We start from the raw sequence: 25,308 nt of genomic DNA, 5'->3' as shown, positions 1-25,308 counted from the left end.
GGCAGACCCAAGCCGGGACAAGGAAAGCGGACTCCCCATCGGACGCCGATGTCTGGCGGGACCAGGGCGCGGACCGGCACTGGGGGCGCGAGGCCTAAAGGCGAAATGAACAAAACTGGCAAAACCACGGACCAGGACCAAACGGCAGCGAAACTCGACATCATGCTAGCAGCCATGGAGCGACTGGAAGAATCAATTCAACTCACACGCACCTCCCTGGCCACTAAGATCGACAGTGTGGCCATAGACCTCACGCATCTCCGCGAAGACCACAAAAAGCTTGCTGACCGCACCTCGACGCTGGAGGGAACCGTGAAAGAGCTCCAACCCCAAGCCAGCCAGGCACATACCCACATACAGGACTTGCTGAACCGAGTGGAGTTCCTAGAAGACCGGGCCGAGGATGCGGAAGGCAGGGCGCGGAGGAACAACGTACGCCTGGTCGGCGTTCCGGAGAAATGGGAAGGGAGAAAACCGGAGGAACACATGGAAAAATGGCTGACATCCATCCTGCCTGAGGGCTCACTCTCGCCTCAATTCGTGGTGGAGCGCGCCCACAGAGTCCCGACCACACCCCTGGCTACGGGCTCCAACCCAAGACCCATGCTCCTCCGTATCCTGAATTATAGAGACCGGGACTCCATACTGAGAGAAACGCGCAAACTTGAAGAGGTGAGAATCGAAAACACCAAAGTAATGTTCTTCCCGGACTACACCATACAAGTACAGAGGCAGAGACAATCCTTTCTAGCGGCGAAGAAACGCCTGCGCCAGCAGGGCCTACAGTACTCCTTACTATTCCCCGCGAAACTCAGAGTGATAGCCGGGGAGAAAACCCATTTCTTTACAGACCCAGATGAAGTGGAAGCATGGCTGGACAGTGGCACAGACACTGCCCCCAGGACCCCGGCAGCCCACACGAATGGACGCCAATCTGGCGGGAATAGGAGACGACGGCGCCCGAGGCAGCGGGCGCAGGAGCGCACGAACGGGCCAAGGAAGATGTCCCCCCCTGCCGACGCCACGCAGCAAGAAAAACAAGAAGCCCTCCGACTTGTGCGGGAACTCAGCCACTCCCCAGCGCCCAGCGACCCAACTGGCAGCGGCACACAAGACCTCCCAAGCGACGACGAAGCAATCTACGGAATGTCGGACTCTCCTGTGACAGATCCTGGACCGGATGTCACCCCCCAAACCTCGGAATACATCGGCTAACTGTCTCCCAGAACATATCCATCAAGACTCCCACAAGAACACTCGAAGGACCATCCGCGAGGAGCTCGCGGACTCAGACTGAATACGCCTGACCCGACGAAACCTCCGGAAAGCTGAGAGCCACGATTTGCCCTGGTGATGACCCAGCGGACACTGAGCGGCCGGCCCCCCATTCCTGTGGCCAGCCATCCTGCTGCACGCTCATCAAGACACGTAATGTATGGCACTAAATGTTGGTTTTGCACCTATAACTTTTAAGGTTGAGGCTGACTCGGGCCTCCACATACCCCCCGGGAAGGGGAACAACCCCTATACGATGATTCTACAAACACTTAGCCAGCTGCTACTGCTAGCACTGCACGGCCGCCCCCAGAACTGAACTAAACTTTGTTACTCTCCTTGAGAGCATGGACGGGAGCACGTTTGCCCACCGACCTTTTGGTATTTCGCATGTTTGCGATGTTCATTGGCTAACTGTTCTATTGGCCATGTTAACTGCCTGTTTTCCCCCTTCACAATACTGCAATGGCGTGCGGGCCAATCAATATTCCTTACGAACTGCGGGCGGGCGGGGGGTGGGACGGGGAGGCCGCTCTGGGGAGACCGTCAATACAAAGCAATGTCTGTGATCAACATATGCACATGGAATGTGAGAGGGATGCACACACCGTCCAGACGGTATCAAATATTCTCATACCTCAAACGCCACAACGTACATATTGCTCTCTTACAAGAGACGCACCTCTGTGCAAAGGAAGTCACTACCTTACGCCGCAGATGGCGTGGCCACCTATATGCCACACACCACTCTTCCTACGCTAAGGGGGCGCTGGTATGGATACGTCCGGGCACCCCATGGATAATGCAGGACACCTTGGTGGACCCCGGGGGGAGACATGTAGCGGCCAGGGGCAAGATAGACGGGAACCCGATAGTACTAGCCTCGATATATGCACCCAACACAGGGATACAGGATTTCTTAACACAACTGTCCAACACCCTGGCGCCATGGCATGGCATACAGTGGATACTGGGCGGGGACTATAACTGCACACTGGACCCTTCCCTAGACCGCTCCCGCCCTCCACTCCCTAATTCCCCAGCTCTTCACGCAGCGCGAGCCCTCCTAGATTGGTCCGTGCAATGGGACCTACTAGATGCATGGCGCAGCCACAACCCAGACGCCAGGGCCTACTCCTTCCACTCAGGGGCACACAACCTGCATGTACGCCTAGATAGGTACATGGTATCCAGAGACCTACTACCGGCGATACGAGACACGCAATACATGGGCCGCACGCATTCGGACCATAATCCACATTTCATGACACTCGCCTGGGAACAGCCGAGACCACCAATCCCCAGCTGGCGACTACAACCAGACCTCTTGCTTGACGGCACATTCAGAACCTCGATAGGGGCACAAACAGCACAGCACTTCGAAGATAACAATAACACTGCCTCCACACCTCAGATAGAGTGGGACGCGTTCAAAGTGGTCCTGAGGGGGCTATGCCTCGGCACCCAGGCACACACCCGCCGACAGCTGGAAGCAGACCTGAAACAGCTAGAAAGGGATTTGCTGCACAAAGAACAAGAGGCGACGGGAGGGGACGATACAGAGCTGCTTGAGGCTAGGACGGAACACGACAGACTGATAGGCAGACTAAAACAAGTCAATTTCACTGCACACTCAGCACGCACACACCGCTACGGCGACAAGCCGGGCAAATTACTGGCCTGGCTGATAAGGCGAGAAGACCGCTCCGCCCCAGTAACGGCCATAAGCCCTACTGCGGACACCGTGGTATACACCCAGGCGGGCATACATGCAGCCTTCGTGGCACATTACAAGACAATATACCAGTCACAAATGGCCAATCCGCAACCGGACATCCAGGCATACCTGGAGGAACTCACACTTCCCGCCCCGACTGATAACCAACGAGAGGAGCTTGGAGCACCGTTGGTAGCGGAGGAATTACGTGAGGCCATATTCGCCCTCTCTAACGGGAAGACCCCTGGCCCGGACGGGCTGCCTGCAGAATACTACAAAGCATATTCTGACATCCTAATTCCCGAACTGCTCAGAACATACTCGGCAGCTCTAGACGACTCATCCTTACCAGCATCCATGAACGAAGCCATACTGGTATCGCTTCTCAAACCACACAGGGAAGGGACGCTCCTTGGGTCATATAGGCCGTTAGCCCTGCTCAATACGGACTACAAAATCCTGGCATCAGTATTGGCTCGTAGACTAGCGGCCCTGGTACCGGCCCTGGTACACAAGGACCAGAACGGGTTTCTCCCAACGAGATGCACCTCCCAGAATATCCGGAGGCTGTTCCGGGTGCAGGAATACGCAGCCCAGACGTGGCCAAGATCGGGTTGCCTGGTGCTGGACCTGGAGAAGGCGTTCGACTCTGTCGAATGGCCCTATTTATCGGCAGTGCTACGTAAGTTTGACCTGGGTGATGACTTTCTAGAGCTGGTGGGCCTGCTATATGGGAAACCTGAGGTGAGAGTACGCACCGGGAAACTGGTCTCAGAGTCCATAAAGGTCAGAAGAGGCACCACAATGGACCCCAGGCACCAGACACTCCTGAGAGACGGACACCCCCGGATGAGGAACATAGCGATGACCAACACACTCCAGGCGCCGCAGACGATAGACACAACGCCCATATACCTGACCCCTAGGCACCCCCTCTTCTTCCCCCCCCGGCTCAGCTGACACGCCAGGATAGCTGCCACCCTCTTGCATCGCCAGCATAACTCCCGAACATGCAAGGTCAGACACGAGACTGCTGAAACACTACCACCGGGCCCTCCCCCCCTCTCTCCTCCCCCCCCCCCCCTACCGTAGGCCCCACCAATTGCTGCACCGCACACCGCACGACCCCAAGTTTGACACCCCCTTTCCCGTTACGCTTTTATTGAAGTTGCTTGATTGGCAGGATACAATAACTAAGACAGCATGATCACGCACTGTTTGAACGTTGACATTCTCAGCGAAATGTTGTGATATAATCTGCGGACTAATCCATGATCTATGTGTGCATTACTTTGACTATTGAATCTACATACATCGAGACTCTGTATGGAATATGCTTGTATTTTTTTTTCTCCTTTGCACTGAATAAAAGATATATTTAAAAAAAAAAAAAAATGAAGGCACCAGATTCTAGTTAACCAGCAGCTCAAAAAAGACACTTGGGAAAGTGCAGAATACTAACATTAAGCTTTATATGTATAGATTGTTTTAATTTCTACCCTTTTTGTACATCAGTCTTTTTATTCTGAATATTCTGAGAAAGGATTCTTCTTCTGTTGCTATTCTGGAACATGTTGCTCTTACAGTATGTTATTTACCAGGATAATCCAGTGACCCGCAACAAATGGCTTTGCCCACAAGAGTGGCTTTGCAGGTTTTGTTACTTCCCCGGCATATTCCTCTATAGGTCCACAGTGGGCGTTTCAAGAAAGTTTTTGTATGAACACGTTGACTTGAGTCAACCCATCGTGTAAACAAGTGTTTTTGCATTAGAACTGTTGCTTGTATAAAATTAAGATGAATCTGTTTGACTTTTTAAATTTGAATCTCATTTGCGGCTTAGTTTAAGATCTACAATGATTTTGTTTTTATGTATTGGAATAAAAAAAATCTAATTCCCCCTACACCCCCCTGTCTCCCCCCCCCCCCCACCCCCCCCTACCACCACCACCTGTCTGCCCTTTTATGATGATGTGACAAGGAAGCTGGAAATGTTATTTTGTACTGGGCAGAAAAAAGTAAAACTGACTCTGCATTTAGTCTATATGTCCTAGGATATAGATACTCAACCCCCGTGCTCTGCTGTGTTCTCACTAGCACCAGAGTGTCATGGGCATTGTGGGCTCTATGCGCACTGGCTGGTCAAAGGTTTGTTACGCTTCTCTTTGTCAAGGGGCAAGAAGACTCTTGTTACTTAACATCTCCCTGATCGCAAGACACTGAGAATGGCGAGATTTTGTGTGCGTTTTAAATTTTGCACAGTCCCCCTCGAGTTACCATTATTTTGTGAGACAGAGCCTTCTATTCGCTCAGTTTAACATTGCCCACTTTTTTAATATGACAAACATCCAGCCCAATTCATTTGAGTGCACCGTAAAGCTAAGTTACTATTGCAGCGTCAGAAATGGCCTACATTACATATTTGACAAGTATTGAGAAAATTGGTTAATTCATGTAAACGCCTACGCCTCCCTTGCTCAGATGTAGTTTTGGGATGACTGCATTAGCAGACCTTTTTTAATTGCTCCAAGATGGCTTAATGGCTACCTGCATAATTTGGTTGCGCCGCGAATATGATGGGTTTAACTAAAAATGTGTCTGACTCTGCCTTCGACCTTTCTAAGTGGCTGAAATGAGTACCGTTTGAGTTGGGTACTCCTCGTGCTTTTTATAGCACTGTAAAATTGTGCCGCAGTATTTGAAAAAAAAATGTTTGTTTTATGATAGCCTTCTCTTTTAGTGACCAATGTTTCCTACACAGTAGTGGCAGCTGTGGTGTGCGCTCTAGTCTACGAGCGTGAACGCGATGACGCGTCACGCCGTAGACGAGAGCGGAAGGCGCACGCATGCGCAGTGGACACTTTAGTGAAGGCGCGAAACGGGGATTCCGGAGTTGGCGACCGGAGCTCAACCTGATAAGACGCTCGGCGCTCTATGCCTATGATAGCTTTGCATATTAAGAATAAATAAGTTCTTCACCTACTAAGGCTCAGAGTATTGAGTGTGGGGGCAAGGAAGGAACATTATATTGGCGACGAGGCTGAGACACGAACACCATCGAGCACAGTGGAAAGGAGCAATCACCCTCCAACAGCCCTACACCAGCCAGAGGGACAGAACAGCAACCAGCACAAGCATAGGGCGTGGCAGCAGCGCAACAGCACCAAGTGCCAGCATACAAGCCACAAGGAATCAGGTCAGTGCTGCCCAAGGGAAAAGAGCCTACAACCAGCACCCTGGCAACCAAAGGCACCATCCCACAGCCAGAGGAGGGGGCGCAAACAGACAACCCCACGCAGGCAATAAGGGATAATACTCCAGGTAGCCCCAGAGGTCAAGGTGACACGGCAGGGAGTGCAGGAGCATCCAGCGTGCCCGACCAACCCAGTGCCCAAGCAGTAGATCCCAGAGGCGAGGCCAAAATGGCAAACCAAGCTTCAGCCCTGATGGCCCCCATTCCATTCCTACCCAGACCAGGGGAACCCCAGTTAAAATGGGAGGATTGGAGGGAATACTTTAAGAACTACATAGAAGCACTGGAGGACGAAAATGGAGAGGAATACACCCCAGCAAGGAAAAAGAGATTGTTACTCCACAATCTAGGCCCGGAGGGGGTGAGAGTGTTCGCAAACATTGTGCCCAAGGAAAGGGGTGCAACAGAGACGGATGTCTTCAAAAACGCACTGGAAGACCTGGACAACCACTACCGCCCAGCAGTGTGTGTTTCCATAGACCGTTACAATTTCCAACAAAGGAAGCAAGAGGCTGGCGAGTCCATAGACGACTACGTGGCTGCACTCCGACGTCTCGCCATCACGTGCCAATATGGGGTCCTGCAGGATGAGTACATTAAAGACCAGATAGTCATGCATACCACCAACAGGGCCGTCCAGGACAAACTATGGGCACAGAATGAGACCTCACTCAAGGAAGTCATAGCAATGGTGAAAAAGGCAGAAATGTCGAAACGCTGCGCAGATGCGGCCAAAAGAGAAAGCACGCAGAAGCAGATGATTAACAAGATAGACGAGGCCTCTACATCCAACAAACAAAAAGGATCTTACGGAGAACAGAGGAAGGAGACCAAATGGACCGGGAAACAGACGGGCCGCCCCAGCACAGACAGCAAGTTCTCTTGTTATAGATGTGGCAGCGCAGCGCACTCTGCCCAGGATAAACGCTGTCCGGCGTTTCGCGCCAGATGCGCGTTCTGCGGCCTGGTCGGCCATTTTGAAAAAGTATGCCGCAAGAAGGGAAAGAAAACTACTGTCAAGTGTGTGGAATCAGCGACGTCGGAAGTCAGCGAGGAAGACGACCAAGAAGACGGAGAAATGGTACTGTGTATAGAGGATCAAGTATTGGAGGTGACGGGGAAACGCAGAGATAAGCCCCGCACGGACATGCTCATAGGGGGTGTGAAGGTGCATGTGGCAGTCGACTCTGGTTCTCCCTGGACCATAGTACAAAGATCCATATGGGATGAAGATTTCGCACCTGTAGTAGGGCCGGACCTACTTCCGCCGGACATCAGGCCCATCTCATACACAGAGAACGCCATTCCCTTGGTGGGCTGCCGAGACTTCACATTCGAATTTAGAGGGAGGTCAGCCACCTGCACGCTGTACGTTGCAGAGAAGGGCCCTTCGGTACTTGGATGGAGAGACGCAGGGGATCTAGGGATCATACTCAACCCTGGTGGGAAAGAACAGATACTCTTAACGGACGAGTGGCCCGTCACCAAAGAAGAAGATTGGAAATCTGCCTACCCCAAGGTTTTCGAGGGTATAGTGGGAAAACTGGACAAATTTGTCCACAAAATGGTCCTCAAGGAGGGGGCAATACCAGTGACGCACAGGGTCAGGAACATCCCCATATCCACCAGCGAAGCAGTGCAACAGGAACTTCAGAGACTGGAGAAACAAGGCATCATAGAGCCAGTGGACAGTTCGGAGTGGTTGTCCCCCTTAGTGGTGGCCAAGAAACCTAATGGGAAGGTTCGTCTCTGCGTGGACCTCCGCGAGCTCAACAAATGCCTCATTGTTGAGAAGTTTCCCCTGCCCAGGATTGAGGAGATGCTGGCAAAGACAAAAGGTATTACCCATTTCTCCACCATAGATCTCACGTCAGCGTACCATCAAATTGAGCTGCATCCAACGAGTAGAAAGTACACCTCCTTCATCACGCCCTTCGGGTGTTATCAATTCCGCAGGATGCCCTTTGGGCTGGCGTCCGCAGCGGCGGTATTTCAAAAGTTGATGCATCGGTTGTTTAAGGACATCTCAGGTGTGCAGTATTTCCAGGATGATATTCTGGTAATGGGCTCCACCAAAAGGGATCATGACAGCAAACTAACCAGAGTCCTCGAAGTGTTACAAAACAAAGGCTTAACTGCGGAGTGGAGCAAATGTAAGATTGGGATGCCCTCAGTCACGTACTTGGGACACGAGATCGGTACACATGGAATTTCCCCGAAGGAACAAAATGTGAAAGCCATCAAGGATGCCAAAGCCCCGAGTACCAAGGAGGAAGTGCGGTCATTCCTCGGAATGGCCGAGTACTATAGTAAGTTCGTGAGACACTTTGCCACCAAAACGTACAGAATGCGACAACTCATCAGAGACAAGTCGAAGTTTGAATGGGACACGGAAGCGCAAAACGAATTTGAGATGGTAAAGAGCTGCATCAGCCAAGCCGTTCCCTTACAAGGATACGTACCCTCAGGCAACACCATCTTGACGACGGATGCAAGCGACAAAGGCTTAGGGGCAGTGTTGGCACAAGAGAGGGAGGATGGATCCGTGGAAACCATCAGTTTCGCTTCACGTGCTCTCTCCCCGACGGAACAAAGGTACAGTGTCATTGAAAAAGAGATGCTGGCGGTCACTTGGGCCATGGGCAAATTTCGACAGTTCATTTGGGGAACTAGGTTCAAGCTCCAAACGGATCACAAACCCCTTGTCAAGGTCCTGACGTCTTCGGGCCATGACACTGCGACCCCAAGAATTGCAAAAATGACACTAAAACTACTGGACTACACATATGACGTGGAATACCTGCCAGGAACTCAAAACAGGGTGGCAGATTACCTCAGCCGAGCTTCAGCAATGGAGGAAGCGCCGGAGGCGGCCCCGGATAAAGAGGAGATGGTAGCCAGCATGGAAGACCATGAGGTGACGATTAGCCGTCAAGAATGGGAGGCTGCCTACGAACAAGATGCAGAGAAAGTAGAGATAAAACGACACCTCACGTCTGGATGGCCGGACAAGAAGAAGCTCACAGAAGGAGCGCGGAAGTTCTACGAGATGAGAGAGGAACTGTCCTTGAGTGATTCAGGGGTCTTTCTATACAGAGGAGAAAGGGTGGTACCACCAGAAATCCTGATACCCAGATTATTGAAACAACTACATGAAGGACATCTGGGCATCGTAAAGACCAAGGCATGAGTCAAGCAAATGTATTGGTGGCCAGGCATGGATGCCCAAATAGAAAGGCTAGTGAGAGAATGCGGACAGTGCAATGGAGCGGACAAAATACTACGACCTCTCAGACCAGCCTTGGGAAAGTTCGAGAGCCCACAAAACCCCTGGGAGAACGTGGCCATCGACATACTCGGGCCCATCCTGGATAGCAGAGGAGTAAACAAATTCCTGTGTGTAGTCATAGACAAGTATTCGAAATGGCCTGAAGTCGATATACAAGAATCCATGGACACTGACACAGTGCTGAAGTTTTTAACGTCCTTGTTCTTAAGAGAAGGAATACCCAAATCCATACTTAGTGATAATGGACCGCAATTCGTCTCGGACAAGTGGACGAGCTTCATAAGGAGGAATGGGATTGAATCGAAACACACAGCCATCTACCACCCCGCATGTAACGGCCAAGTAGAGCGGTTTAACCGCGTGCTCATGGGCTCCATACAAGCAGCCATCTCGCAAGGAAAAGACTGGGAGACCGAGGTAATGAGCATGCTATGGGCTTACAGGATCACACCCACGGTGGTGGGGTACAGCCCCTTCCAATGTTGAGAGGCCGACTCCCGTTCACCCGGGACAACGTAGTGTGGAGGGAGAAAACCATCACCAGCAAGTGGTCCCCTGCAGTGGTTCAGCACAACCTGGAGAAGGCCCAGAAGATTTATGCTGCACATTACGACAAACGACGCAACGCGAAGGAAACAGAGCTGGAAGAAGGAGAATGGGTCAGGGTCAAACTTCCTACCCTACAAAAGAAAGGAGAAAGCAAGTATAGTCAGCCCTTACAGGTCAAAGAAGTGCGAGGCAGGGCGGCTCTCCTCAGCGACGGCAAAGTGTGGTCCCAAGACCGCATGGCCAGAGTCAACAAGATTGTAACGTGGCCCAAGTCCGAGGAGGAGGAGATACAGGTGGGGTCCGAAGAAACAAGGCCTCCCTTTGTGCATAACGCAAACGATCTGTGGGAAGGAGAAGGAGATGACAGGGAAGTGGAAACTCCTAACACAGAATCTACCAACAGGGTCTATACACCTGCCGGCGAAGTACAGAGAGAAGATCAGAGAGACGGTGAGAGATCACTGGGAGAGAGAGAGGCGGAAGAGAACATGCCGGTAAGGTACACCCGCAGTGGCAGGGCAGTTACTGTGCCCTCCAGATATAGAGACTTTGAAATGAGTGGACACTAGAACAAGACTGGTATTGTTATTGCAGTTATGGTGCCCTCCAGATATAGAGACTTTGGAATGAGTGGACACTTGAATTGAAACGGGTATTGTTATCTTTGTTATTGTTAAAGGGGGGAGATATGTGGTGTGCGCTCTAGTCTACGAGCGTGAACGCGATGACGCGTCACGCCGTGGACGAGAGCGGAAGGCGCACGCATGCGCAGTGGACACTTTAGTGAAGGCGCGAAACGGGGATTCCAGAGTTGGCGACCGGAGCTCAACCTGATAAGACGCTCGGCGCTCTATGCCTATGATAGCTTTGCATATTAAGAATAAATAAGTTCTTCACCTACTAAGGCTCAGAGTATTGAGTGTGGGGGCAAGGAAGGAACATTATAGCAGCTACTAAGCTCGGGTGGTGGGGTGGAGAGGTGAATAATAAAAACAGTCTCACTTACCTGAATGCCGCTGGGTCTCAGTCTTCGTCCTCCACTCCAGCCGGAAGCGCCCAGCCTCCCAGACGCCCCTGTCCAATGGCAGCGTTGTGATTGGTCTGAGCGCCATGGTTTGGCATTCAGACAGGGGCTTGGAGGCTTTGCATGTTCTCCATCAGCCTGGTGGGGCAGATGCAAAGTGCGCATAAAGGTTTGACCAGCCCAAGAGGCCGGTCAAACCGTCTTACGCACTTTAGAGTGTGCTTTACACTCATCCCTGGCCCCCTGCACTGTTCAGCCCCGCCCCCCCCCCCCCCCCCCCCACCCCGAGCAGGAAGAAAAAGGAAAATGATAATAACATGTTATTATAGTTTTCGTTTTCCTTTTTACACTGCTGGTTGTGCAGTGGGGAGACACTCCTCCGCCTCAGTGGAGGAGCCGCCACTGTTCCTACATACACAACTGAGAACTGGAAAACCTGTTTTGAGGGGTTTATTGAAGTGCATTTTCATATTTAATAATGTCATATATTTGATGCGTCGACGCAGGAAAGTGAAAATAATGTACTAGTGGGGAAAACCAACATGCTCTTGGGCTACGCTGACACGAGCCACTAAAACCAGTACAAGTTAGATGTAAACATTTTTAGCCTTATTCTAATGTTTTAACAGAATAAAGTGTGTCCTTTTACCCAACAGGGTTTTTTCCAATGACATTCCCCCTGCTCACTCTTTCCTCCATTCTCCTCTAATCTCTTCCTCTTAACCGAGCTTCCCACTCCCTCTCATACTCCTTCTCCTCTGCCCCATTCTTCTCTAACCATCCCCTTCTCCCTGTCACTCACGCACACTTGACACTTCTCTCTAAACGCTCTTTTGCTCTCTGTCTCTCACCGCATATCCTGTTCTGGTATCACGTTCTCTCCGTGCATGCATTATCCCAGACCCTTTACAGTAAATCCGTCATGATTTTTTAAATTCCCTTTTCCATTTGTGTCACTTATTTTCCACCACCCTTCCTTCCCTCGTAACACATTTCCCATTTTCTGGTTTTCCGGCGCTGCAAAGCCATACGAATGGAAACAGCGCTATGCAATTATGATCACTCCACTGTAAACAAAAAAACAAATTTAAAAAAACTGTCATTTACAACGCCAATGGGTCCAACTTTCACAAATGCCAGGCCTGCTTGCATTGCACATGCATGTTGACAGTTTAAGTCAGGAGTTTCCTACCTCCGTCAGTGAGAACTACGGGATCCCTGTTATTCGCTTACCCATGCTGGTGCTGGCGGCGGATTCCCTGCTGTGGCGTGCAGCGAGAAGCAGCTCCGTGGAGTTCTGAGTTTAGAGCTCACAGGGTGAATGTTTTAATCTCCTTGCAGAAGCAGGAAAGGTGGAGGTGGAGGTAGGTGGGATTAGAGTGTCTCGCGGAGGGAGGGTGTGGTGTAGCGAAGGGTTGATGCTTAGAGGGAAAAGTCGAGAATGGCAGCAATTAAGCGGCACAAAGGAATGCAGGTAATAATGCCACTTGGCCGGTTATTTTACCTGCATGACCGATGTTTTAATATGCAAACCGGTAAGAAAACTAGGAAACCCGGTATTTTTTCTCTTTATCAGTACACCGTTTAAGCAGTAAATATAAGAAAACAAGCATTTACAATGCAATGGTCTCGGCATTATTAAAGGTAGAGCTATTGGCATTGCTCATGACTATTTTGTGTTTTGTTTTTTTTAAATCATAAATAAATTGCATTGTCATTTACAATGCCAAGAGTGACCCATGCTCTGTGGCTGCACTGCAGTTGTGAGCGGAGTAACCCATGGTCTGTGGCTGCACTGCAGTTGTGAGCGGAGTAACCCATGGTCTGTGGCTGCACTGCAGTTGTGAGCAGAGTGACCCATGCTCCATGACCTGAATTTTGACCTCCTGTCCTGAATTGGTGTCCTGAATTTTGACCCTTCGTCCTGAATTTTTACACTCACCGTCCTGAATTTGCACCAATGCCAGTTGGTCACCCTAGTGACAACGGCCCCTTTCCCGGCTATTGGAAGAAAAGCTGACACCCCTGTTCCCCCCAGGCACACCCTCGATTCATAATGTTTCCCAGCCCTGTGCTGGAGGGCCACCCCACAGGGCCTGCTGCAGCCATTCACTCCGCTGCTACAGCTCAAGGGGACATGCGCCCCCATCTCTCCAGGGGCACAGAATTCAAAAGCGAAAACAGAGCCCTACTTGAAATTTACAAAATCTGTATGAAATGAGTAGACTTCTGAGATGCATACAAGACAACTTGAACCCTCTAAGTGGATTCTCCCAAAAACATCTGGCACCTTATGTCAAATGTTTCAACGCGCTCTGAATGTACAGCTGAGAAAGTGAGGGGGGGATATATGCGGGAGATAAAGCAAGGATAGATATACAGCATTAATGCTCCAACGTGCGATGAACTAGTTTCTCGTGGGTCTCAATATTTGACATATTAGGGTGCTGAGGTCCTCGGGTACTTCCCAAGATCAAAAACCTTGCGTGACGTTTCCTTCGTCGAAGGTGGGCAATTAAGGCAGTATGTGTTATCGTCCTATTAAATATAAACATCGCTGCGTTTTTCAAAATGGCTCAAGTCGTGCGAGCTCCAGGGCCCACTCTGCGAGGGAACACTTTATCCCCTTCCCCCCCTCACCAGGGCACTAACAGCCCACGAGGGACGGTGCACAGGAAGGTCTACCTGCTGCTTTACCCCTCAATACATTCTTTCAAAATATGCCAACTGTACCGAAAATGTTATTAATCCAGCATGCTATGTAGAAAACAGTGTACGCAAAAACGGATACAGAAACGTTGCTTTCGCTTTGCAAAATAAATTACATGGTGGCAAGCACTGGAGCAGACCTTCCAGCCGCCTTCCCCAGGAGGTTTATACCTGCACCGTTTCCGGCAAGAGCTCTTGTGGGCGGTAAAACAAGCCTTGCCATGATAGTATAGAAGATCCGGGCTAGTCCAGTGAAAGTCCCTCGTCCTGGGAACGTCTTCTCCAAGTCCCACCCGCCCCGCGAGTCGCTGACATGCCTGGCACGGAGCACGCACACTGGACCAGTCCCAGACTGTAATGTGTGTAGGCAACAGTAACACAGACATACACACACAGCCCCCCTCCCCCACACACACAGAGAGCCCACACACACACACAGTCCCCTCTGAAACACACACACAGAGAGCCCCTCCACACACACACAGAGCCCCGCCACATACACAGAGAGCCCCCCCCACACACAGAGTCCCCCCCACACACACAGAGCCCCCACACAGAGAGAGCCCCCCTCACACACAGAGCCCCCCTCACACACAGAGCCCCCCCACACACAGAGCCCCCCCCACACACACACAGAGCGAGTACACACACACACACACACACACACAGCCCCCCCCCCACACACAGGGCCCCAAAAATAGATCCAAACTGACATTGTTTTTTTATTGGTCATTTGAGTTAAAGGATCAGCGAACAGTGTTTTTTTATTGGTCATTTGAGTTAAAGGATCAGCGAACAGTGTGCAATTTAAGAAGCTGGCTAAGTCCTAATGAAAACCAGACACCTAATTTACAGTAAGAAGCAGTTCACTTTAAAAGAACGTTAAAGTCAAGCATTGGGAAAGCCAATGGTTCTGGTGTAGGCTGCCAACGTAAGTTTGGTCATGGTTCTTGCACTGGCTAAGAGCAAAAAATGTTTTCTACCCAATAAGCACACATTGCCATAGTAGTCCCTGGCAGTGAAGAGAACTTTTTAGGTGTGGATGTGCTACCTGAAAACGGTGTGAACGTTTGAAGGGGAGATTAACATCGCTCACAGTGAAGTTAGCCAATGGCTTAAGTGGACTGACCTACTGCCCCCATACTACAGTAGCTGGACGAAACATGTGAATGGTTGACTAAATGAACAGGAGGACTCGCTAACAATCTCTAAAAGGTCATTCATATTTCAGTAAAATCGTACTGGTACACCTCATACTCCATAAAAACAATGTTGAAACGTAGCATTGGAAGTATTCCAAAATGGGAGGAGGGAACAAGTTTAGAAGAATGCCCTCATCTTATGTAGGATTTAAAAGGCTATTTTCACCAAAAATCAGAAGCTATAGGCACTATTCCAAGAATACATAACACCATTGTTCAGTGCACCCGTCACACAAATTAGCGTTAGTAAATCAGCTAAACAATGTAATTGAGTCTCAAAATGTAGCGCAATTAAAATCATAAAAATGCATACCTTGCAGCGTGTGATTTCCCATTTCATAGGCGCCAGTATACAGGCTGCTGATTCACCCAGTCATGTTTAAACAAAACGAACAATTCCAGTGAAGTATGACTTGATTAATAACTCTAGCAACCAAGGGTAAAAATGAAACAGATAAATACTAACTTGTGCGGTACATGTAGACCTCATTACTTACTTTACCAAGGTTGGAAGAATGGCGACTAGAGTGACCGAGCTGCAGAAGCAGGTAGTCTCCCAAAAGGGGTCGCTCTTGCAGTAATTTTAGGGATTATACAGTGTTATGTAAAAAGGTAACAGCGCACTTGACCAATTAAGATAACATTGGGGCGGAACTATATCAGGCTCAGAGGAGCAGCATTCAGATTGGTCGAAAACGTGACTAAAATATACTTATTTGGAGCGTGTGGATAATTTCATTAATGTGCCGGCAGAGCTGGAGTTACAGAATAAGGAACCCCCCCGATTACTCAGTTTGCAACCTGCATGGTGTGCATAGGGGAAGCAATATTGCCGCCAACAGTAGATATGTGCTCGGTTTATAATGGTTTTGTTTAGGCAATAACGCCTCCTTGGTGTAATCTCCATGGGCTGAGTTTTTTTTTTATGTACACTCTGTAATTGTGCCCTAAGTGAGGAAGCTTTGCTACTGCTATCCTTCCCCTTGGTCAACCATGGCCGGGCGTTTCTGAGCCGAGCTTGCACTGCACAGAGCGTCAATTATCGACTGCACTGTTCAGTCCTGGCGCCTGGTAACTCTGAAAGCACACTGGGTGGAGTCGAAAACGCCTGCGGTGTAAGGGTACCGCCAGCAGCTACAGAGGTTTCCCTCAAGGACGCCCTAGATCTTCTGAAGTAGCATGGAACTTCGTCCATTTACCCTTTGAAAAGTGCGGTGTACGGGCCTAAGTCATGGATGCCCCACCGCCCCTGGCCCTACTGCACCGCCCACCCCTTGCCAGCCCCAGATGAAATACGTTTTATTTTAACCGGCTCATACTTACCCCCACCGCTCTGGAGGTAACTACCTGAGCCGCTTTACAGGTCAGGGGGGAGGGAAAGTCTCAAGAGATTGCTACCACTACATCCGCATCGGCGTGGAATACTTCTCTTCTTAGGCATGATTAAATGACGGCGAGGGCTGCAGAAGAGAAAGAGATCGACCCGCGATTAAAACGTTCCAAGTTCGGCAATTGCTTTTCTTTTCTCCTGTTCACACGGCTCCCATTCCCAGGCGACCACGGCCCCGGCACACACAAACACACGCACAGATACCACGCAGATGAAATTCTGCAGCTCCAGGCACAAAATGACTACACAATCTCGCGTTTGTCAGTAAATTCACTGAGTAAAACCTACCCGGATACTTAGTTTGGAGGGAGGACAGTCGCAGATACACTCTCGTCGAGGGAAGCTGTGGCGCGCAAACGATGGCGTCTCGCACACAGAGGTAGGCCGGGGCTTTTGCAACGGAAGTGCTTGTCGGGTTGTGTATCTTTAAACGCGGAGGAGCTGAGGGTGCGTCAGAGGTGGATTGTGGCGAATCACAGTGATTAAAAAAAAACATCATAGCTTTCCGTCTGGAAGTATGGAGTTTTGTTAAAAAGACTCCAAGCCTTAACGTCTTTATAATAAAAACTTGCCAAGGGCTGTGTCTTTGTTATTGCCGAACTTAACAGCCAACTACAAACAGCTATCAAACAATACAATATCAAAGTAAGAACTACATAGAAAAGAAAACAAACACAGACCATGTGTAATGCGGTAACAGACGATGCAGAACAAGGGGGGGGGGGGCACAACAAGGGAACAGACTGCAAAAAACCGATTCGTGGGCATGGTTTTCTTTCTCTCCTCTTCCCATTGGCTGGAAGGTAAACTTTCAGCCAATGGGAAGAGGAGAGAAAGAAAACAAGAAAAAACCTTAAAAAAACGCCCCCGAATCCAAAATAGACGGGGCTTGGACTGAGTGACGCCCCTCTCCTCCAATGGCTGGCCAGCATTTACTAGGCCTGCCAATGGAGAAGAGGGGCGGGTTCCAAGCCCCCTCTAAGAGACATTAAATCTTCGGCTCCGCCCCACTGCTTCGCAGTGCGACGGTAGCCTCGACCTAAAAAGGTCTTTAAAATGTGTTTGTAGAGCTGTCTTAGTGATCTGTGACTGATAATTGTAACTAAAACAGTAAAGCAGTGGTAAAAAATATTGCAGAACATTTTATATCACACTATATTTAGTATCATGTCTGGGCTTTTGCAGAATCTTAAAATATAAACCAATGACCAATATTTTTCTCGGGTGAAATTTTCATCCTCAAGACCACTTGAAAACAAACACAGCCACAAGCAAAATGGAATACCATCAAATGCTAGAATTGAACTATGTCCAGGCAGGATTCCTGACTAGGAGAAAAGAACCCCATAATGTGCCTGAACGTCCATTCTTCAGATTGCCAAGGGGCAGCAGAAGAGACATCGCGCGTCTTTCTAGTAAGGTTGCTAGTGAAGTTATTGTCGCAAAAAAGAAGGCTGTACTCAAGTTTTTGATTTTCTTTTCGCAGCACAGAGGATTATGGGAGTTGGAGTCCTGGTTCATCGGCTGAAAATTATTTTAAAAATTTGTCTAAATGTTACTTTTTTAAATGCTAATTTTGCAACTGTTTTTGTTAACTATGCAAAAATAAAGAAACTTGAAACATCAAACTTGAAAACAACAGTTTGGTAAACAAAATCCAGGCCTGTAGTATAGCGCCGTTATTGAATAGTTTGCGGAGCCCAGCAGGCGCTTTTATGACCTCTTAGAACAAGAGTTGCTTGGGTTGTGCCCCTGCAACTTGAGTTTAATAGGGGGCACCACACGCCCACTGAAAATCCACACCCAGGAACATTATCAGGGGGATCCCAAATCAGCCAGGTCCACATTCCAAAAACAGATACCTTCCTACCACCCTCTTCTAGGTTTAGCCATGAACAAAGCCAGAGATCAGAACCGGCTCAGCCGTCGCAGTAACCCCCACCCTGCCCCCAGCAACAGAGAAAGATTAAGTGGCATACAGAAATGGCCAGTGAGACCAGTGTACACCTACAAAAGTGAGAATCTCATACCTCCACTAAGTGGGAAAAAAAACTGGTGGTGCTCTAAAAGGGCGTGGCAAATTTCTTAAAGGGGTGTGGCCTATCTGAGTAGGGGCGTGATCTAAACTAAGATAACTAGCATTGTGTGCTTAAGAAAATCATGAAGTCGCATCCAGCAAATGATAATACAATAGGCAAAAAGGTATATTTATCGATACTAATATAATAAAGAGAGAGCCCAAACCTTTGAGGCGGGTAATCTCAGGAACCACAGTACCAATCACAACACCCAATACAGTGTTGGAAAGGGCAGTTGCAGCAGAAGGACATAGGCTATGCAGACGCCCACCATATACACTTAAAAGGTAAACGAACCGTGCCAGCAAAGTAGTCCCTTGTGGGCGTGTCTGCGTTGTGGGCGTGTGCTGGGGGGCGGACAAACGCTGGGGGCGTGTGGTGCGTTCCCCCCTTCATGCCATGTCTCATATCGTGTGCTGTGAGCGTGTGCAGGGGGCGTGGGCGTGTGCGGGGTGCAGGATTACGGGGAAAAAGCGAGCGTTGTGCCCAATATTTCATTGTCTTTTCTTCCCAGGTTCTGTACATTCCAGCTCCGGTGTCCACCCTGCTCCCTTTAAATACCCCTGCACCCCATAATCATAACCCAGCCATACTCCTTAAAATACCCCAACACCCTTAAACACTAACCCATCTTAACCCCATAAATATAACCTGTACCCCAAAACCCAAACCTATCCCTAAACCCTAAAAATACCCCTGTACCCCAAACCTAGCCCTGAACCCTATAAATATCCCTGTACCTCAAAACCCAAACCTACCCCTGAACCCTAAAAATACCCCTGTACCCAAAAACCCAAACCTAGCCCTGAACCCTAAAAATACCCCTGTACCCCAAAACCCAAACCTAGCCCTGAACCATAAAAATAACCCTGTACCCCAAAACCCAAAACCTACCCCTGAACCCTAAAATACCCCTGTACCCCAAAACCCAAACCTAGCCCTGAACCCTAAAAAGAACCCATGTACCCCAAAACCCAAACCTACCCCTGAACCCTAAAAATACCCCTATACCCCAAAACCCAAACCTAGTCCTGAACCCTTAAAATACCCCAAAACCCATACCTATCCCTAAACCCTAAAACTATATCGCAACCCTTAAAATACCCAAACACCCGAAAACATATACCTCAGTACCCCAAAACATATACCTCTATACCCATACTTACCTTATCCAAACATTAAAAAAAACATGCTTTTACCATTCATGCATTTACAACGAATTTCGTTGTAAATGTATGCGTGGTAAAAGCATATAAAATGTAATGCCATGCGTTATAATGGCATTGCGGAGTCATGGTACTTTCGTAATGAAAGTATGCGGAGTGATGGTATGCAGAAAGAAAGTTGCGGAATAATGGATGTTTACCCTCCCCCGGTAAGTACATTGGTGACACGGCGGCCCACATCTCCAGCAACATACTCATATTTTTTCACCACCGATTTAAAAAATGCACAGGTCTCTCTCAATGATGGCCAGCACCGACATACACTTTTAGACACACCTCCCGACACAAGTTCTAGAATTGCGAACTTTAGAGCTGGGGAGCTACGTTCGAATCTCGGCATCAGCTCAACATCCTGTGATTCCAGGCAAATCGCTTTGTCTCCCTGTGCCTACCACAAATGAATGTGTTCTTCTGTAATGTAAATTGTGCTCATGCCATGTTGTCGAGTTCGCGCTATATAATATTGCAAGGAAAAATAAAGTAGGGAAACTCGAGTTCACACACTACTGAACGCGCACTTTTAAGTGCATCAGCAGTGCACTGTGAATCGGAGCGTTTCACGGGCCTGTCACAGATAAGAAATGCTATCAAAACGAAATCCTACAAAACAATATACTACTGGCCGGCAGAAATTTATACCCGGACAACGTCGGACGGGCTGCTAGTTTGTAATAAAGCTTGAAACATTGAGAGAACATATTTGAACCAGTTGTTGTTAAATGGTTGCACAGATTGATACTGTAGTGGCGACGAGTGATGCTGTGGTAGTGCATAGTGATGTTGTGGTGCCCCTGAGTGATGCTGTGGTGTCCCTGAGTGATGCTGTGGTGGTGCCATAGATAGAGTGAGGGTGATAGATATCTAGAGGGAGGGCGAAAGATAGATAGAGTGAGGGCGATAGATAGAGTGAGGGCGATAGAGATATAGAGTGAGGGCGATAGATATATAGAGTGAGGGCGATAGATATATAGAGTGAGGGCGATAGATAGATAGATAGAGTCAGAGTGATAGATAGAGTGAGGGCGATAGATAGAGTGAGGGCAATAGATGTGTGTGGTTGTGTGTGTGTGCGTGGTTGTGTATGTGTGTGGTTGTAAGTGTGTGTGTGGTTGTGTGTGTGGTTGGGTGATTGTGTGTGTGATGGGTGTGGTTGTGTGTGTATGGTTGTGTGTGTGTGTGTGAGGTTGTATGTGTGGTTGTGTGTGTGGTTGTGGGTGTGTGGTTGTGGTTGAGTGTGTGGTTGTGTGTGTGTGGTTGTGTGTGTGGTTGTGTGTGTGGTTGTGTGTGTGTGGTTGTGTGTGTCGTGTGTGTGGTTGTATGTCTGATTGTGTGTGAGATTGTGTGTGAGGTTGTTTGTGAGGTTGTGTGTGAGGTTGTGTGTGGTTGTGTGTGTGGTTGTGTGTGAGATTGTGTGTGTGTGTGTGGTTGTGTGTGTGTGGTTGTATGTGTGTGGTTGTATGTATGTGTGTGTGCGGTTACAGAAGGATGTATGTGGAAGAGAGCAGCAGTTCAGCACAGCAGAAGAGAACGTAGTTCAAGAAGAAGGCGCGTGGAAGAGAGCAGCAGATCAGCACAGGAGAAGAGAACAGGGAGTTAGAGAAGGAGGTGGTGGAAGGGAACAGCAGATCATCACGGGAGAAGAGAACAGGAAGTTGGAGAAGGGGCGGGTGGAAGAGAGCAGCAGATCAGCATGACAAAACAGAACAGGGAGTTAAAGAAGGAGGCGGTGGAAGAGAGCAGCAGATCAGCACAGGAGAAGAGAAGAGAACAGGGAGTTAAAGAAGGTGGTGGGGTGGAAGAGAGCAGCAGATCAGCACAGGAGAAGAGAACAGGGAGTTAAAGAAGGAGGTGGGGTGGAAGAAAGCAGCAGATCAGCACAGGAGAAGAGTACAGGGAGTTAAAGAAGGAAGCGGGTGGAAGAGAACAGCAGATCGCACAGTAGAAGAGAAGAGAACAGTTAGCTAGAGAAGGAGGCGGTGGAAGAGAGCAGCAGATCAGTACGGGAGAATAGAAGAGAACAGGGAATTAGAGAAGGAGGTGGGTGGAAGAGAGTAGCAGATCAGCACAGCAAAAGAGACCAGGGGGTAAAGAAGGAGGCAGGTGGACAGGAGAAGAGAACAGGGAGTTAAAGAAGGAGGTGGGGTGGAAGAGAGTAGCAGATCAGCACAGGAGAAGAGAAGAGAACAGGGAGTTAGAGAAGGAGGTGTTGTGGAAGAGAGCAGCAGATCTGCAGAAGTTAACAGGGAGGTAAAGAAGGAGGCGGTGGAAGAGAGCAACAGATCAGCACAGTAGAAGAGAAGAGAACAGGAAGTTCGAGAAGGAGGTGAGGTGGAAGAGAGCAACAGATTAGCACAGCAGAAGAGAACAGGGAGTTAAAGAAGGAGGTGGGGTGAAAGAGAGCAGCACAGGAGAAGAGAACAAGGAGGTAGTGAAGGAGGTGGGGTGGAAGAGAACAGCAGATCAGCACGAGAGAAGAGAACAGGGAGTTAAAGTGGGAGGTGGGTGGATGAGAGCAGCAGCACAGGAGAAGAGAACAGGGAGTTAGAGAAGGAGGCGGGGTGAAAGAGAACAGCAAATCAGTACCGGAGAAGAGAAAAGAGAGTTAGAGAAGGAGGCAGATGGAAGAGAGCAAAAAGATCATCACAGGAGAAGGCAACAAGGAGTTAGAGAATGAGGCGGAGTGGAAGAGAAGAGCAGATCAGCACAGGAGAAGAGAACAGGGAGTTAAAGAAGGAGGCGGGTGGAAGAGAACAGCAGATCGGCACAGGAGAAGAGAACAGGGAGTTGAAGGAGGCGGGGTGGAAGGGAGCAGCAGATCAACATCGGAGAAGAGACCAGGGAGTTAAAGAAGGAGGTGGGGTGGAAGAGAGCAGCAGATCAGCACAGGAGAAGAGAACAGGGAGGTAAAGAAGGAAGCGGGTGAAAGAGAACAGCAGATCGCACAGGAGAAGAGAAGAGAACAGGCAGCTAGAGAAGGAGGCGGTGGTAGAGAGCAGCAGATCTGTACGGGAGAATAGAAGAGAACAGGGAATTAGAGAAGGAGGTGGGTGGAAGAGAGCAGCAGATCAGCACAGCAAAAGAGAACAGGGAGGTAAAGAAGGAGGCAGGTGGAAGAGAGCAGCATATCAGCACAGGAGAAGAGAACAGGGAGTTAAAGAAGGAGGTGGGGCGGAAGAGAGGAGCAGATCAGCACAGGAGAAGAGAAGAGAACACGGATTTAAAGAAGGAGGTGGGTGGAAGAGAGCAGCAGATCAGCACAGTAGAAGAGAACAGGGAGTTAAAGATGGAGGCGGGTGGAAGAGAGCAGCAGATCAGCACAGGAGAAGAGAACAGGGAGTTAAAGAAGGAAGCGGGTGAAAGAGAACAGCAGATCGCACAGGAGAAGAGAAGAGAACAGGCAGCTAGAGAAGGAGGCGGTGGTAGAGAGCAGCAGATCTGTACGGGGGAATAGAAGAGAACAGGGAATTAGAGAAGGAGGTGAGTGGAAGAGAGCAGCAGATCAGCACAGCAAAAGAGAACAGGGAGGTAAAGAAGGAGGCAGGTGGAAGAGAGCAGCATATCAGCACAGGAGAAGAGAACAGGGAGTTAAAGAAGGAGGTGGGGCGGAAGAGAGGAGCAGATCAGCACAGGAGAATAGAAGAGAACAGGGATTTAAAGAAGGAGGTGGGGTGGAAGAGAGCAGCAGATCAGCACAGTAGAAGAGAACAGGGAGTTAAAGATGGAGGCGGGTGGAAGAGAGCAGCAGATCAGCACAGGAGAAGAGAACATGGAGTTAAGGAAGGAAGCGGGTAGAAGAGATCAGCATATTAGCACAGGAAAATAGAAAAGGGAGTTAGAGAAGGAGGCGGGGTGAAAGAGAACAGCAGATCAGCACAGGAGAAGAGAAAAGGGAGTTAGAAAAGGAGGCGGGTGAAGGAGAACAGCAAATCAGCACAGGAGAATAGAACAGGGAGTTACAGAAGGAGGCGGATGGAAGATATCAGAAAGATCATCACAGGAGAAGAGAAGTGGGAGTTAGAGAATGAGGCGGGAGGAAGAGAACAGCAGATCAGCATGGGAGAAGAGAAGAAGGAGTTAGAGAAGGAGGTGGTAGAAGGGAACAGCAGATCAGCACAGGAGAAAAAAACAGAGTTAAAGAAGGAGGCGGGGTGGAAGAGGGCAGCAGATCAGCAGAGGTGAAGAGATCATGGATATAAAGAAGGAGGTGGGGTGGAAGAGAGCAGCAGATCAGCACAGGAGAAGAGAACCGAACAGGGAGTTAAAGAAGGAGTTGGGGTGGACGAGAGCAGCAGATCAGCACAGGAGAAGAGAACAGGGAGTTAAGGAAGGAAGCGGGTGGAAGAGAACAACATATTAGCACAGGAGAAGAGAACGTGGAGTTAGAGAAGGAGGCGGGTGAAAGAGAACAGCAGATCAGCACAAGAGAAGTAAACAGGGAGTTAAAGAAGGAGTTGGGGTGGACGAGAGCAGCAGATCAGCACAGGAGAAGAGACCAGGGAGTTAAAGAAGGAGGCGGCTGGAAGAGAGCAGCAGATTAGCACAGGAGAAGAGAACAGGGAGTTAAAGAAGGAGGCGGCGTGGAAGAGAGCAGCAGATCAGCACAGCAAAAGAGAACATGGAGTTAAAGAAGGATGCAGGTGGAAGAGAGCAGCAGATCAGCACAGGAGAAAAGAAGAGAACAGGGAGGTGGAGAAGAAGGCGGGTGGAAGAGAGCAGCAGATCAGCTCGGGAGAAGAGAAGAGAACAGGGAGTTGGAGAAGGAGGCGGTGGAAGAGAGCAGCAGATCAGCACAGGAGAAGAGAACAGGAAGTTAAAGAAGGAGGCGGATGGAAGAGAGCAGCAGATCAGCACGGTAGAAAAGAACATGGAGTTAAAGAAGGAGGTGGGGTGGAAGAGAGCAGCAGATCAGCACAGGAGAAGAGAACAGGGAGGTAGAGAAGGAAGTGGGGTGGAAGAGAGCAGCAGAACAGCTCTGGAGAAGAGAACAGGAAGTTGAAGGAGGCGGGGTGGAAGAGAGCAGCAGAACATCACAGGAGAAGAGAACACGGAGGTAGAGAAGGAAGTGGGGTGGAAGAGAGCAGCAGATCAGCACGGTAGAAAAGAACATGGAGTTAAAGAAGGAGGTGGGGTGGAAGAGAGCAGCAGATCAGCACAGGAGAAGAGAACAGGGATGTAGAGAAGGAAGTGGGGTGGAAGAGAGCAGCAGAACAGCTCAGGAGAAGAGAACAGGAAGTTGAAGGAGGCGGGGTGGAAGAGAGCAGCAGAACATCACAGGAGAAGAGAACATGGAGTTAAAGAAGGATGCGGGTGGAAGAGAGCAGCAGATCAGCACAGGAGAAAAGAAGAGAACAGGGAGCTGGAGAAGAAGGCGGGTGGAAGAGAGCAGCAGATCAGCTCGGGAGAAGAGAAGAGAACAGGGAGTTGAAGAAGGAGGCGGTGGAAGAGAGCAGCAGATCAGCACAGGAGAAGAGAACAGGAAGTTAAAGAAGGAGGCGGATGGAAGAGAGCAGCAGATCAGCACGGTAGAAAAGAACATGGAGTTAAAGAAGGAGATGGGTGGATGAGAGAAGCAGATCAGCACAGGAGAAGAGAACAG

The 25,308-nt window shown here is 49.4% G+C and overlaps 1 protein-coding gene across 2 annotated transcripts in view; it reads right to left on the bottom strand.

Moving 5' to 3' along the window:
* Positions 1-12,448, bottom strand: part of LOC147673487 (methanethiol oxidase-like) — a 177,595-nt gene extending 165,147 nt beyond the window's left edge. Inside the window, exon 1 of one of the 2 annotated variants that reach the window (XM_086947342.1) lies at positions 12,341-12,448. In XM_086947342.1, coding sequence (XP_086803468.1) covers positions 12,341-12,344 — 4 coding nt within the window. In that variant the 5' untranslated portion in view covers positions 12,345-12,448. Of the gene's footprint in view, positions 1-11,089; positions 11,181-12,340 lie in introns of those variants that run through there. The other variant, XM_086947341.1, reaches the window with a different exon arrangement.
* Between the last annotated feature and the right edge of the window lie 12,860 nt (positions 12,449-25,308).

The sequence above is a fragment of the Lissotriton vulgaris genome, chromosome 12 (assembly GCF_964263255.1).
Source record: "Lissotriton vulgaris chromosome 12, aLisVul1.2, whole genome shotgun sequence".
NCBI classification, from domain to species: domain Eukaryota; kingdom Metazoa; phylum Chordata; class Amphibia; order Caudata; family Salamandridae; genus Lissotriton; species Lissotriton vulgaris.
Note: the sequence above shows the minus strand (reverse complement) of the source record. Positions and strands in the feature narration are given on the sequence as shown.